The sequence below is a fragment of the Anomaloglossus baeobatrachus genome, chromosome 11, assembly GCF_048569485.1.
Source record: "Anomaloglossus baeobatrachus isolate aAnoBae1 chromosome 11, aAnoBae1.hap1, whole genome shotgun sequence".
Lineage (NCBI taxonomy): Eukaryota > Metazoa > Chordata > Amphibia > Anura > Aromobatidae > Anomaloglossus > Anomaloglossus baeobatrachus.
In genome coordinates, this window is record NC_134363.1 from 24,167,891 (window position 1) to 24,181,839 (window position 13,949).

At 36.4% G+C, this 13,949-nt stretch overlaps 1 protein-coding gene across 2 annotated transcripts; it reads right to left on the reverse strand.

The window, feature by feature from the left end:
* Positions 1-1,313: 1,313 nt before the first annotated feature.
* Positions 1,314-11,563, reverse strand: LOC142256511 (formyl peptide receptor 2-like). 2 transcript variants are annotated; one of them, XM_075328236.1, is made up of 5 exons: positions 11,472-11,563; positions 11,170-11,240; positions 10,611-10,764; positions 10,350-10,418; positions 1,314-5,071 (listed from the first exon to the last, which is right to left on the reverse strand). In XM_075328236.1, the coding sequence occupies exons 4-5, from the start codon at positions 10,403-10,405 to the stop codon at positions 4,093-4,095; spliced, it is 1,035 nt and encodes a 344-aa protein (XP_075184351.1). In that variant the 5' UTR covers positions 10,406-10,418; positions 10,611-10,764; positions 11,170-11,240; positions 11,472-11,563; the 3' UTR covers positions 1,314-4,092. The 2 variants fall into 2 exon arrangements, with proteins under 2 accessions (XP_075184351.1, XP_075184349.1); XM_075328234.1 differs by lacking the exon at positions 10,611-10,764.
* Between the last annotated feature and the right edge of the window lie 2,386 nt (positions 11,564-13,949).

Here is a 13,949-nt window from a genome sequence, read left to right on the forward strand (position 1 = left end):
GCTGGCTTCATGAGGTGTTTTTCAGCAAATTTAACTCTGGCCTGTCTATTTTTGGAATTGATGAATGGTTTGCATCTAGATGTGAACCCTTTGTATTTACTTTCATGGAGTCTTCTCTTTACTGTTGACTTAGAGACAGATACACCTACTTCACTGAGAGTGTTCTGGACCTCAGTTGATGTTGTGAACGGGTTCTTCTTCACCAAAGAAAGTATGCGGCGATCATCCACCACTGTAGTCATCCGGGGACGCCCAGGCCTTTTTGAGTTCCCAAGCTCACCAGTCAATTTCTTTTTTCTCAGAATGTACCCGACTGTTGATTTTGCTACTCCAAGCATGTCTGCTATCTCTCTTTTTTTTCAGCCTCAGGATGTTCTGCTTCACCTCAATTGAGAGTTCCTTAAACCGCATGTTGTCTGGTCACAGCAACAGCTTCCAAATGCAAAACCACACACCTGTAATCAACCCCAGACCTTTTAACTACTTCATTGATTACAGGCTAACGAGGGAGATGCCTTCAGAGTTAATTGCAGCCCTTAGAGTCCCTTGTCCAATTACTTTTGGTCCCTTGAAAAAGAGGAGGCTATGCATTAGAGAGCTATGATTCCTAAACCCTTTCTCCGATTTGGATGTGAAAACTCTCATATTGCAGCTGGGAGTGTGTACTTTCAGCCCATATTACATATATAATTGTATTTCTGAACATGTTTTTGTAAACAGCTAAAATAACAAAACTTGTGTCACTGTCCAAATATTTCTGGCCCTGACTGTCAGTCTACTTCTTGGTCTGATCATTATCTCTCATGCATATTCACTGCTTTCCCAATCCACAGTCATTCCCGGCATACATCTTGTGATTGTAGTAAAGTTGCTTCATCGGGGGAAGAGAATTCATCATAATTTGAAATGTCTAATAATGTATTCTGGAAATGGCTTGTTACACTGATGTATTTGTAGGTTAAGGAAATTGCTCTGGTGGGGACCTGATGAAGCTCATTGTGTAGCGAAACAGCTGTCATCTGATGGATTTTATCATTTAAGAAATAAAGAATATTCTCTTACATTAGTGAGTCCCACTTGAATTTTCTTTGTTTATATAGTAATAAGACATTACACTCAGAGAATAAACTCTCAATTAATTACATTTCTAAGTAAAATTCATGTGGAATAGAAGAATTCAACTTTAGCTTAATCTATTTATTTTTATTTAATTATCACATCACTCAGAACATAATGTAGAATGGATATTACATTAAAAAATGTTTAGAATTTTTACATTGTCAGGTTAAAAAGTTGACTTTGATATTAATTGATGACTTTTTATTGTTGACTTTTCTTTATTATGATATTTTTATACTTGCAACTTATTTATATATTTGATACATTTGCTCATGATATTATTTTTGACTTTCATGAAATACATTTTAGATTACAGGTACATAAGATTATATCTGGTAGAGCATTATAACACGAGAGCAGAAAAGCATGTAACTTATATAGGTAATGTCATATTCTCATGGTGCAGGATACGTCCCACCTTGGGACCAACATCTACACTGGAATTTGGGGTCCCCCATCCTGTGAATAATGTATAAATGTCTGAGATGATATTACCTCCAGAAGAAACACAACTTTATACATAATGTTATATCCATAATTATATTAGTTATCATATATATATATATATATATATATATATATATATATATATATACACACACAAATGTGGGGTGTGTGACTTTGGCATTTGGTGCAGTGAATATTCCCAGGTGACATGATTATGGGACGTCACTCGCCATCGCTGCCATATTGCTTCTCCTGGGAGGATCAGTCACTGTTTGATCTTCAGAAGAGGCCGAGATTTCTCCAATATCCTGTAATACTATGTGATCGCAGTGTAAAGAATAAGTCATCGCAGGATCACATTATGTAGCGAAATCTAAACTAAAGGAATAAAATAAACAATTTTTATTTTAAATAATAAACTAAAATGTCACCTTTCTCCTTTTTGAAAATTGTGACGTTAAAAACTAATCATATAGACATTGTCACATCTGTTATCTCTATCAAGAACATTGGATTTTGTGTTTTTGAGTTTTTGTTTTTTCCTCCTTTTCTTCAAAAACCCAGAACTTTTTATTTTTCCATCAATGTAACTTGTTTTTGAGGATCAAGGTTTTTCTTATTATGTTGAAGCAGTTTTGGTTTTGACCGACAACATTAATTGTAGCATTTAATGTAAAGGAAAAAATATGTAAATGGTATAAAAGAAATAATATTAAATATTTGTTGGAGAATTTTTTTTTTTTGTGGTGATCGATAAATAGCAAAAAGTGATCTGAAAACAGGATTCTCCAGATCAGAACAATCAAATCGGTAGAAAATTTGATGTGAACCTTGCTATTTGTGCTTTAGGCTGACAATTTTATTGATACCATTTTGAGGTAAATTGGACATCTCCATCATTTATTACATTTTTGGGGACAATAAGAGGAACAATTTCACGAGGATCTATAAAGGGTGACAGAGGAAACACCGGGCGATGCTGGACTTAAATCTGAACTGAAGGCAGAGGAAGAATTTATAAATCACATGGATCCATAATAAGAAATAATACCGTATCTGAAGCGACGTCAGAGACCTCCGGCTATCCACTACTTCTCCAGGACTGAGGAAGAACGTTTCTCTGTGATTATTTAATACTTTATTTAGAGATCGGATAAAATGTAAAATTGTTCTCATTAAGAGAAGGGAACACCAAGAGCAATAGGGTCTTATCCGGTGGAGATTAATCCAGGGGAGGAGTAAGAGAATTGCTCACCTATTGGGGTTGTCTAACCTACAAATGAGGAGGCAAAGTATGACATCTGCTGCAGAACGCTCTGGTAGGGAAATCCCACCATGGAAACCAAATAGTAAGAGGATAGGAGTAGTAGTTTCCACTGCTGGAAATAGAATCAAGAAATCCAGAGCTCGTATTCAGGATCGGATCAAGAGAACCTGATGAAGAAGCTGTTTAAGCATCGAAACACGTAGAAAATAAACTGCATTGTCCAATTCTGAATACAGTCTCTGGATTTCTTGATTCTATTACCTGCAGAGCAGACTAATACTTCTATCCGACTACCATTTCATTGTTTTCATTAACCATTTTACGACTTTGCATTTACTGGTACGTCTAATGTCGCATCCTTGACTTTGATGCAGGCTCAAAAATGGTATCAGATCAGGGGTTAAAAAAAGGCATCCCAGCCCCAAATTCCGAAAAGTAAAAACGATACTGTTCTTGGATTTTTATTTTTTTTTTTTGGGGGGGGGGCATACAATTTTATATTTACTTCACCAATTAAATAATAATCTATACATGTTTGGTATCTCCGAGATTGTACTGACTTGGGGAATCATTGCCTGATTAGTTTTATTATATAGTAAACATGGTAAATAATAATAATAAAAACAAATGTATAGTTGCACTTTTTTTCACTACAATTTTCTTTCCCATTTTTTAGTAAACTATTTGGTAAAATGAATGGAGTAATTCAAAAGTACAACTTGCCCTGCAAAAACTAAGCCATCATATGGTCATATTGATGTAAAAATAAAAAAGTTATGTCTCTTTGAAAAGGAGAGAAAAAAGTAAAAAAAAGAGAGAACTGACAGGACCGTGAAGGGGTTAAATTCAAGTAAATTACAGGAAATGTGACACTAACTCCCTCCCCCGTAGATCGATCCGCTCATCTGTAATCACCATAGATGTAATGTCTGGGGGAATCGCACTGCCGGGTAACAATACAGTAAAAACTAAACCCAAAGAAATATAGAGGAATTACAGATTTTTTTTTTAACCATTTCACTTCACTTAAGATTTATTTTCACCTGATTTTCAGCACATTATATGGTTAAAGGAAGGACGACTTTAAAAATGAGAATTTATTCTGCAAAAAACAATCCCTCATTAGGTTGTGAGGATGAAAAATAAAATGTTCTGGTTCATGAATGAGAGGAGGAAGGAAAGAAAGTGAAAAAATAAAAAATAGGCAAGACTCCAAGAGGTTAATAGGTGTCACGTACAGGAGATAACAGGGATATATATTACACATCAGTAGTGCGAGAATTTCCTGTATCTTCCCTGCTCAGGTCATTAGGATGTTCTCTTAAGGCTCTTTCTACCCTGGCGGGGATGGATCTGAAGAAACCTTGTCGGAAACCCGGTCCCATAAATACATAAATGATTGGATTCATGCAGCTGTTAACACAAGCCAGGCTGGAGATAATGGTCTGTATTATATAGAATACAAAGTAATCTAAAATATAATACCCGGGTATCAGTGGCCAGATGTAATATGGAAACCAGCAGATGAAGAAACACAATATAACAGCAGTGATGATCCTGGAGGATCTCTGAGATCTCTGGGATCTCTTACTTTTTCTAATCTTGTAGAGAATGGTGACATAAGAAGTGACGATGATGAGGAAAGGGATCACACACATTATAACGAATCTGATCAGCTGCATGGTGTGACGTAACTCTCGGTTATAAGGATATAGATGTCCATAATATAGACACCATTCATCTAGATAACCTACATGGTATCTATACACGTAATACAGTACACCCGCTACAATGAGGCTCAGCCCCCAGATGATCGCTGCAGAGATTATCACCACATTACAGGTTCTATGGACTTTTGCCCAGAATGGCCACATGACGGACACCCAGCGGTCAATACTCATGGCCGTCAGGAGGAGAACACTGGCGGTCATGTTAATATTAAAGAGAAAAAAGTTTGCTGTGCAATTTGCAATTATTGAGAAACGGCCGTATGAGATGTTTGAGTACAATATAACCCACTCATAAATTCTCAGAGGCAGAGACGCACAGCACAGGAAGTCCGCGATGGCCAGGTGGAGGAACCACACGCCACTGACTGTGTTCTTCATCCTGAATCCGGCAATCCAGATGACTAATCCATTACCGATAATCCCGAGAGCAAAAACAATGCTGAATAATGTAATTGACATCTTGGGTAAAATGTTTTTGTAATAATAAAAGTAGTAACCGTCAGATGACCTGAGGAGACATGATAGGGTAGACGTTAGGAAAGTTAACAATTTATGTTTTCGTAAATGTCTGGCTTGCCGGGGTGGCCTCACCCAGGGAGAGAAGTGGTAGAAAGGGAGATGCCCCCCGGGCCGGTCTTTAGTAACTGCTCAGTGCTGCACGTCCTCCAGGTGCCTCAGCCGCACTGTACTGTCATCACAATCCCTTACGGTCTGATGACAATCTGTAATGTGCGGCTGTGCTGTGACTGCAGACGTGATACAAGGTACAGCGATGCTGAAGCAGCCGGCGGCCCTGCCCCATGATGCTTATGATAACCTGAATCCTCAATGAACCAGTAAAGGCTTACATATAAAATAAGAGATGTAGAGAATGCTAATTACAATGGCGATTCAGTATGAAAATGACAATAAAATACAATTCAACCACAATATACTGTAGATGTTATAATAAAGGAGGGAATGTAAAACACTTGTGATGAAAGAGGTTACTACAATAATAAAGTGTCTAAATACAGTATAACCTCACAGATCAGAAAGTTATCATCAGTATCTGTGTGCAGCCATAAAGATGATAGGCAGAGATGATCGAATACCTGAAATATTCGGCTTCGCGAATATCCGACAAATAGGTGGCCTCTATGCGAATATTTGATGTGCAATGTAAGTCTATGGCAAACCCGAATCTTTACAAATAGTTGTTATTCGGGTTTCTCATAGACTTACATTGCACATCAAATATTCGCGAACAGTCGAATAGTGGCGACTTATTCGGCAAATATTCGCGAAGCCGAATATTTGAGGTATTCAATCATCCCTAGTGATAGGTATAAAGTGTGGTAACACATGGATTAGGAAGAAATCACTCAATAATAGGAGCAAAAACAAACATAGGACAATGCTATCAGCTTCCACCTCTTGGAGTTGAATATATGGGTGGCGCAGCCACAAAATTATCGTAGCAATAGTTGAGCAATAAATAGGAGAGATAGAAGAACAAGTGCAACACAATGTAAAGCAATAAATGAATATACAAAGTCTAGAAGAGTGCGACCACAATATGGAAGAAAGACATAGAGGGAGCAACACACCAACCAAAGGCAGAAGAGGTGTGAGCCAGAACCTGGAGGAAATAATGGGGAGGAGAATCATCCCACATAGGTCGCCACCTGCAGTGCGGCTTTATGAAGGGTAAAAAGAAGGCTGTGGTCAGAGAACACTTCTTATATGTACAAATAACAAAGACATGAACTCAACCAGGTGTGTAATACAGGCGCCCATACTCAGATATACAAAGCAGTTAGCTCTGATGTGTGTGATATGGAGGTTGTGTCATGATCACTAATCTGCGGCTGCACAAGTCAGACAGTATACATACAAATGTCCTTATAAATAAAGAGAATATATCCTACCAATAAAGATTCCATATTCAATAATTATCCAATTGCAGGAAAACAACATCAGCTCCCACAAAAATCAAAGCCGTGTGATAAAGATTAAAATATTATATTGTTATTAAAAATTCATAAAAAGACATATTTGTTAAAAAGGAAGAATACCACAATGATAAAGAATTACCGGAATATTTAGACACCCATGAGTTAGTTACAAGAGCATCTCAATAAATTAGAATATTATCAAAAAGTTAATTTATTTCAGTTATTCAATACAAAAAGTTAAACGCATATATTATATAGAGTCATTACACACAGAGGGATCTATTTCACGTATGTATTATATAGAGTCATTACACACAGAGGGATCTATTTCACATGTTTATTATATATTATATAGCGTCATTACACACAGAGGAATCTATTTCATCTGTTTATTATATATTATATAGAGTCATTACACACAGAGGGATCTATTTCATGTGTAATTATATAGAGTCATTACACAAAGAGGGATCTATTTCACATGTTTATTATATATTATATAGAGTCATTACACACAGAGGAATCTATTTCATCTGTTTATTATATATTATATAGAGTCATTACACACAGAGGGATCTATTTCATGTGTAATTATATAGAGTCATTACACAAAGAGGGATCTATTTCACATGTTTATTATATATTATATAGAGTCATTACACACAGAGGGATCTATTTCATGTATTTATTATATATTATATAAAGTCATTACACATAGAGGAATCTACTTTATGTATATAGTATATATTATAAAGAGTCATTACACACAGAGGGATTTATTTTATGTGTTTACTATATATTTTATAGAGTCATTTTACAAAGAGGGATCTATTTAACGTGTTTATTATATATTATATTGAGTAATTACACACAGAGGGATCTATTCCATGTATTTATTATATATTATATAGAGTCATTACACAAAGTGGCATCTATTTCACGTGTTTATTATATATTATATAGAGTCATTACACACAGAGGGATCTATTTAATGTGTTTATTAAATATTATAAAAAATCATTACACACAGAGGAATCTATTTCACGTGTGTATTATATATTATATAGAGTTATTACACTCAGAGGGATTTATTTCATGTGTGTATTATATATTGTATAGAGTCATTACACACAGAAGGATCTATTTTATTTATTATATATTATATAGAGTAATTACCCACAGATGGATCTATTTCATGTGTTATTTTATATTTTATAGAGTCATTAGACACAGTGGGATCTAATTCATGTGTCGCATTCCTTGTGTCAATGATAAATATTGACCATACAGTTATATACAAGGAGGCAAAAGTTAGTCTCTCATAGGAAAAATAAAGTGCATATCTGAACCAACTGTAGTATAATACATATTGCCCATCACTCTAAGATATGTATGGTTTATACAAATATGCTATCAAAAAGGTTAAATTGAGAGAAAATTAAAGTGCATGTGCAGATTTAACAACAGTTTAATGTATATTGCTCTGTCTCCCAAATGTATGTAAACATGAGGAAAATCCATGTAAGGTATAATGCACATAATATGTAAAAGGAATATTCTTATTGCTATCAGAGTAAATACTATTTTTCACAACTATATATAATAGATGTCCATGGAAAAATGGACGAGTGATAGGATCTACAGAAAATGAGCCATACTACCATTTCGGCTGTGGTAGTTCAGGCGTGCCCTGTTATGATCTGATAACTGTGGACAATCACTAAAAATCCCATTAATCAGGAAAAAAAACCCACAGGAGTAGTTGGAAACTAAGCTGCCTGCAATTCCCTATCGGACAACATTAGAAGTAGCAGTGGGATGTTCCTAACACACTTAGACACTTCGTCACTACCGGAGAAACTAGCTACACCTCAAAGATAGAAATGAGAAATCCTAACTTTCCTCGGAGCAGTCCCCAAAGGAATAGCAAGCCCCCAACATGTAGATGACGGTGATGTAAGAACACACAATACACAGATAGAAAATATATATAAGCAAATGTGAGGCCCGACTTACTAGATAAAACAGGACAGGACAGATAGCTGATTGCAGCCAGCAAAAACCCTGCAAAAAATACCAATCTCCTGATAGGAAAAAAGATCTGAGACCACTGGGTCTCTCCCCCACTATATCAGGTACTCTTGTGCCAGACACTTTAGTCAGAACTGCAGATATAATGGGAAGAAACAAAATCACAGAACAAATAATAATCTAAAGTGCAAATACTCCAATCATGTACAGGGAGCCAGTTCCCTTTTTTTGCTGGAGGAACTACCCTGCTCACAAAAACAGAAAGACAGATCCTCACATACAAGAAACCAAACACAGGACCAAATTGAATAAGCAGAAAAACTCTTAAGTGCAAATCCAGCAATTAAGCACAGAAACAGTAAACTTATCTGGAGTAGATATAGGCACCGAATAAATGAGAGAAACAGAAGGGAAAACTCCCATCCATCTTCAGAAGCAGGCAGGAAACATTTATCACCGGCACAAAAATGCTCTCCTAAATAGACTAGGCTGATCTGCAATATGATTTTCTGGATTCCCAATTAATTCCATCACCTGTGTGAATCACAGATTCAAACTCAGCTTCATTACCCTTCCTGGCCTTCAGAGGGAGCTCCACACTAGCACCCACTCGGATGACCTTCACAACAATGCCCTATGCGGATGTGTTAGTTGCTGGTCCGTCCACCCTCAAAGAAGCAGGGCAAAACAAACACCTTCCATATCATATAATGCACAATCTCATAATCTTCCATATAGTATAGTTCTCCTTTAAAATAATTAATCTCAATAGTCTTTCATTTACAGTACATTATGCAAACCCCATAATTCTCCATAAAAAATAATGCAGACCCCATATTCCTCCATATAATAAAATGCAGCTGATAGTCCTCCATATAACATAATACACCCTTCATAGTCCTCCATGAAGAATAATACACACCCCATAGTCCTCCATATAGTATAAAGCACCACCCTATTCCTCCATAAATTATAATTCACACCACATAGTCCTCCATCTATAATAATGCATCCCATAGTCTTCAATTTATAATATGAACAACCCATAATTCTCCATAAAAAAATAATGCAGACCCCATAGTCCTCCATATAGAATAATGCTATTATGCGCATATAAAGACACAAACATATAAAAGAAGACATGAAGCCTAAACAACCGAAGCTACATCCATGCCTAAATGTTTACTATATAGCCTAAAATTGTTTTCTAGTTCTGTAGCTAGGGACAGTTTGGACCTGGGTCACTGAATGGCCGTCAGACCATTTCTCATTGGTCATAAGGAACCAGAGAGGAGATAGGTAAACAAATGTAGCCAAGATATGGACAGAGTGCAGAAGTAGACCAAATCCAAACTTGAGTAAATGTAAAACTTGTGCACAAGTGTAAAAGGTGCAATAGCAAGATAAGGAGACCGCCTACAAATCTAACAAATAGAATAAGAAAGGTGGAGGAAGACCCATGGTTTTAAAATTTGCAACACAGGTCAGTTTATGCCGAATAAACAACACACACTGGAACTGTAAGTTGTTGCGTTTTTGATGCAGTAAAATATGCAGTTATTATACAGGAGTCACAATACACAGCCGAATCCTCTGCTCCACAGACACCACTGACTCCTGATGGACGACACTGACGTGTAGAGGGGTTTAAAGGGTTAACTCAAGTTTCCATCATTGTGGTAGGAATAATAGCGCTGCAGGTGGAGCTGATTTATCCCTATGAATATTGATGTAATCGGGGCAGAGGCTCGGATATAGATGTGAATGGAGTCTGCACTGATATCTCACAGAAATAAGGAATTAGGAATATTAACTTACCAGTCATCTTCCTGAGTTGTATTAGATGCGGTCAGATTATCATCATCAGGATCCATTCTGAGAATTCACCTACAAGAAAAGTAAATAATAATAATAATAATAATAATAATAATACAGACTGTCATGTGATCATCGTGTCTGTGCAGTAGAAGTTGTGGAATTTTATTAACGATCACTGCTGTATTTCTGCCATTTTTTTTTTTTACTGTCCCCTCAGTCAGCAATCAGTAATGTGGGTAGAGAATATATTACATTACTTACCAGTCTCCATCTTTTGCTGTTTCCAGCTTTCTTTACTTTGTTCCGAGTCTCATAGACTAACACTGAAAGTGCCCTCCGCTCCACACAGAAGACGCTGAGTGATCCGGCAGGACAGAACTGCGGTCACATGATGGTGGAGTAGACTGGAGCAGCGCTGGAAACGGCAGAGGATGGTGACTGGGAATTATTGTGTTACATTAATCACATTTATTTCCACCTATACACTATTATGGGGAAAATATAAAGCCGACTGGAGGAAGATGAGCTGCACACAGTATAGTACTTTATGACTGACAGCATCCAGAAATATTAGCATTGCGCAAAATAAGGAAAATATAGATATTAATTAATTAATTAATTATTAATAATATTTTATTATTTTATATGGCAGTGCATGGACAATTTGCCACAAATCTACCTATATCATGTGCCACAAGTATGTCTCCAAGGAGAGTTGGATAAAGAAATCATTATGTGCTGTGGATAGACTTACTACAATTATATCCTTATCACTCATCACACGAGATATAACACCCAAACCCATCAGCTTAATATCTACCTGGAGACGCCTGAAAGGGAATCTGTCCGCACATTCCTCTCTACACACAGATTATAGGGTCGTGTTCCTCTCTAAAAACAATGAAAAGTAAAAACATGACCAAATTCACTGTAAGAAATCCATAAGGAGCACAACATTGGTATGATATCTTGCTGTTCAGTAATAAATACAAATCTAATAGGAAAAATAAATGATAGATAGATAGATAGATAGATAGATAGATAGATAGATAGTTAGATAGATAGATAGATAGATAGATAGATAGATAATAGGTAGATAGATAGATAGATAGATTTCATTACCTTCCTTCCTTCTTCTCTAGGATCTCTTCTCTTTGGTCAGTGAGAGCTGCAGATCCTCTGCCTATAACCAGCATTGCTCCTGTATATATGTTCCATCCTCCGCCCCCGAATCCATCAGACACTTCCACTAAGTGCAAATAATTATCAAAGTAGAAAATAATTATTGATTATACCATTTATTTAGTTGTTATTGAAATATTGGGATGTTTTGGTTTATACATATTTTATACATATCATTTTTAATGCTTTTCCTTGACTCATATAATTATTTGCGCTTTGAGTCCATTATGAGAAAACTTCAATACAAAAGTGTTTGTTCCTGTTGAATTTAGTGATAAAATCATGTAAATATTAATGCACTTAGGTACTAGATACACTGAAGATGAAAATGAGAAAACAACACACAAAATCCTAAATGTTGCGGTCATTGTGTCGTCCTATGTGATTACATCCAAACATGAGGAAACTCGCAGGATTTTCTGCTTATTTCATAAATTGAATTTATTATAAAGCCCATAATATAAATGTAAATCAGATAAATGAAAAAGACACTGATCAAAATTAGAGAATACTTTCAGATATCTGCAAGATATTGGTGTTAATCTGGCTCTTGGTGCTAATTCTTTAATTATCCGACAAACCCTATGTAACTGGCTCCTAACTTTCCAGTTTGCACTGACTTTGCAAAAATAGTGTGCCATTCCTAAGTGACTGAAACCCTTCAGCAGCAGGTTGTCTAGATGAAGATCAAAGGCGTGACTCTATCAGCAAAAGCAAGAGAAAGTCTGTGATTTCGAGAATATTTCATCGTTCTAACATCACAAATGCTTTCTAGTCCTCCAAGAAGTTTGGTCTACCTTCAAAGAATAATGCAAGTGAGGACAGGATAATGTGGAGAATCTCCATGGGTAATCATTTCAACACTGCAGCTAGAATTGCTCAGCAGTTCAGCACTGAACAGGGTAAGGATCTGTCTTGTCATACAGTGTTACAACGTTTAAGTGCATTTGGACTGAAAGCCCACTCTACAGTGACCAAACCTCTCATTAGCGGAAAGAATTACAAGGCTAAACTCACCTTTGGTGAGGAGCATGTTGTGTGGACAGAGGAGAAGTGTCCACAGTTCATTTTAGTGAAGAAAGCAAGGTTCACTGATTTGGGTCTGATGGGAAACATTATGTTTGTTAAACTGTGGAAAGACTGAACACAAAATGTGTTGGACCTCTCAAACAGCTACATGGCAGAGTTAATGCAAGTGTTGATTAGAACCTTATTTGCAACACGTGGTTCCTTACTTGTGTTTATCACTCAAGCAGCAGCAAATTTCATGCAGGACAATGTGACCTGTCACACAGCAAAACAGGTAAAGCATTTCCTTGAAACAAAAAACATTAAATCAATGAAATGGCCCCAGCCCAGAGTCCTGATCTAAACCCAATTGAAAACCTCTTGAAAATACTTGGTGACAAAGTTATGGCTAAGAAACTCACAACAGTCATAGAAGTGTGGAAGAGACTGGAAGAAGAATGGACCAAAATCCCACCAGAGCCGTGTGAGAGACTAGTGATGTCCTGTGGCTGCAGATGTGCTGAAGTAATTCACAGCGACGGCCGGTGCACGTTTTACTGATTGTGACTTGTCACCTGCAGAACATTTACTGATATTCTTCCTCTGTGCTACAGTCATTGTTGTTCTCTAATTATCATCAGCACCTTTTGGGCAAAATTAAGGTTTTATGTTGATAAACCTTTAGATCTGTTGTAATACCCTGTTCTAGTGACATCGTGCACCCTTTATAAAAAAAATCTTCAAATGTTGATCAATGTAGATTACATTATTTCTGAAAAAAATCAAGTGATCATACAGTACATTGTTCTCTAATCTTGATCTCCAGTGTATATACCTGAGAACTTCGTAGTCTTTTAAATGTTTTCTGACTCTATACATTGTTATTTGTCTTCTCAGGATTTTTTTCCTTATTTCTGCCAGTATGGAGAAATAAATTGTGCTGAATTCAGTCTGTGCAGCGTCTCATCTCATATACTACAAATGGACAGTATTTGTTAGTAAAATCTATACATATTGGAATATCACAGTGAACACTTGGAAATGTATTTTGTATTTTTCTGCCTTGATGCGAATTTCTAATATGGCATCGAAACGAACAAAAACAACCTAGCGTGAGGGAATGTTTTTTAATTATCAAACCACTTTATCAGTTTCCTTTTCCTTTCTTGCTCTACATTATACCTTACCTACATATCTCCAGATGAGTCTATATAGTGGCAGCAAGCTCGGCCTATTGATACAATCCTCCATGTAAAGCAATATGAAAGTCTAATACAGGTGAGAGCCGGTTAGTGATCATTCATTGATTCACCACATTTACTATTTCTTCTTGAGCTTAACAAGTTAAACCATGTAACAAATGGGTCATCTTTGTAGACCGTAATCTGGAAAATCAACACCTCTCACCCA

Coding starts and splice junctions, on each gene's coding strand:
- LOC142256511 (XM_075328234.1), bottom strand. CDS start 10,405: ATGGATCCTGATGATGATAATCTGACCGCATCTAATACAACTCAGGAA. Junction 5,072..10,349: donor ACAACTCAGGAAGATGACTG/GTAAGTTAATAT, acceptor ATGTCTCCTCAG/GTCATCTGACGGTTACTACT.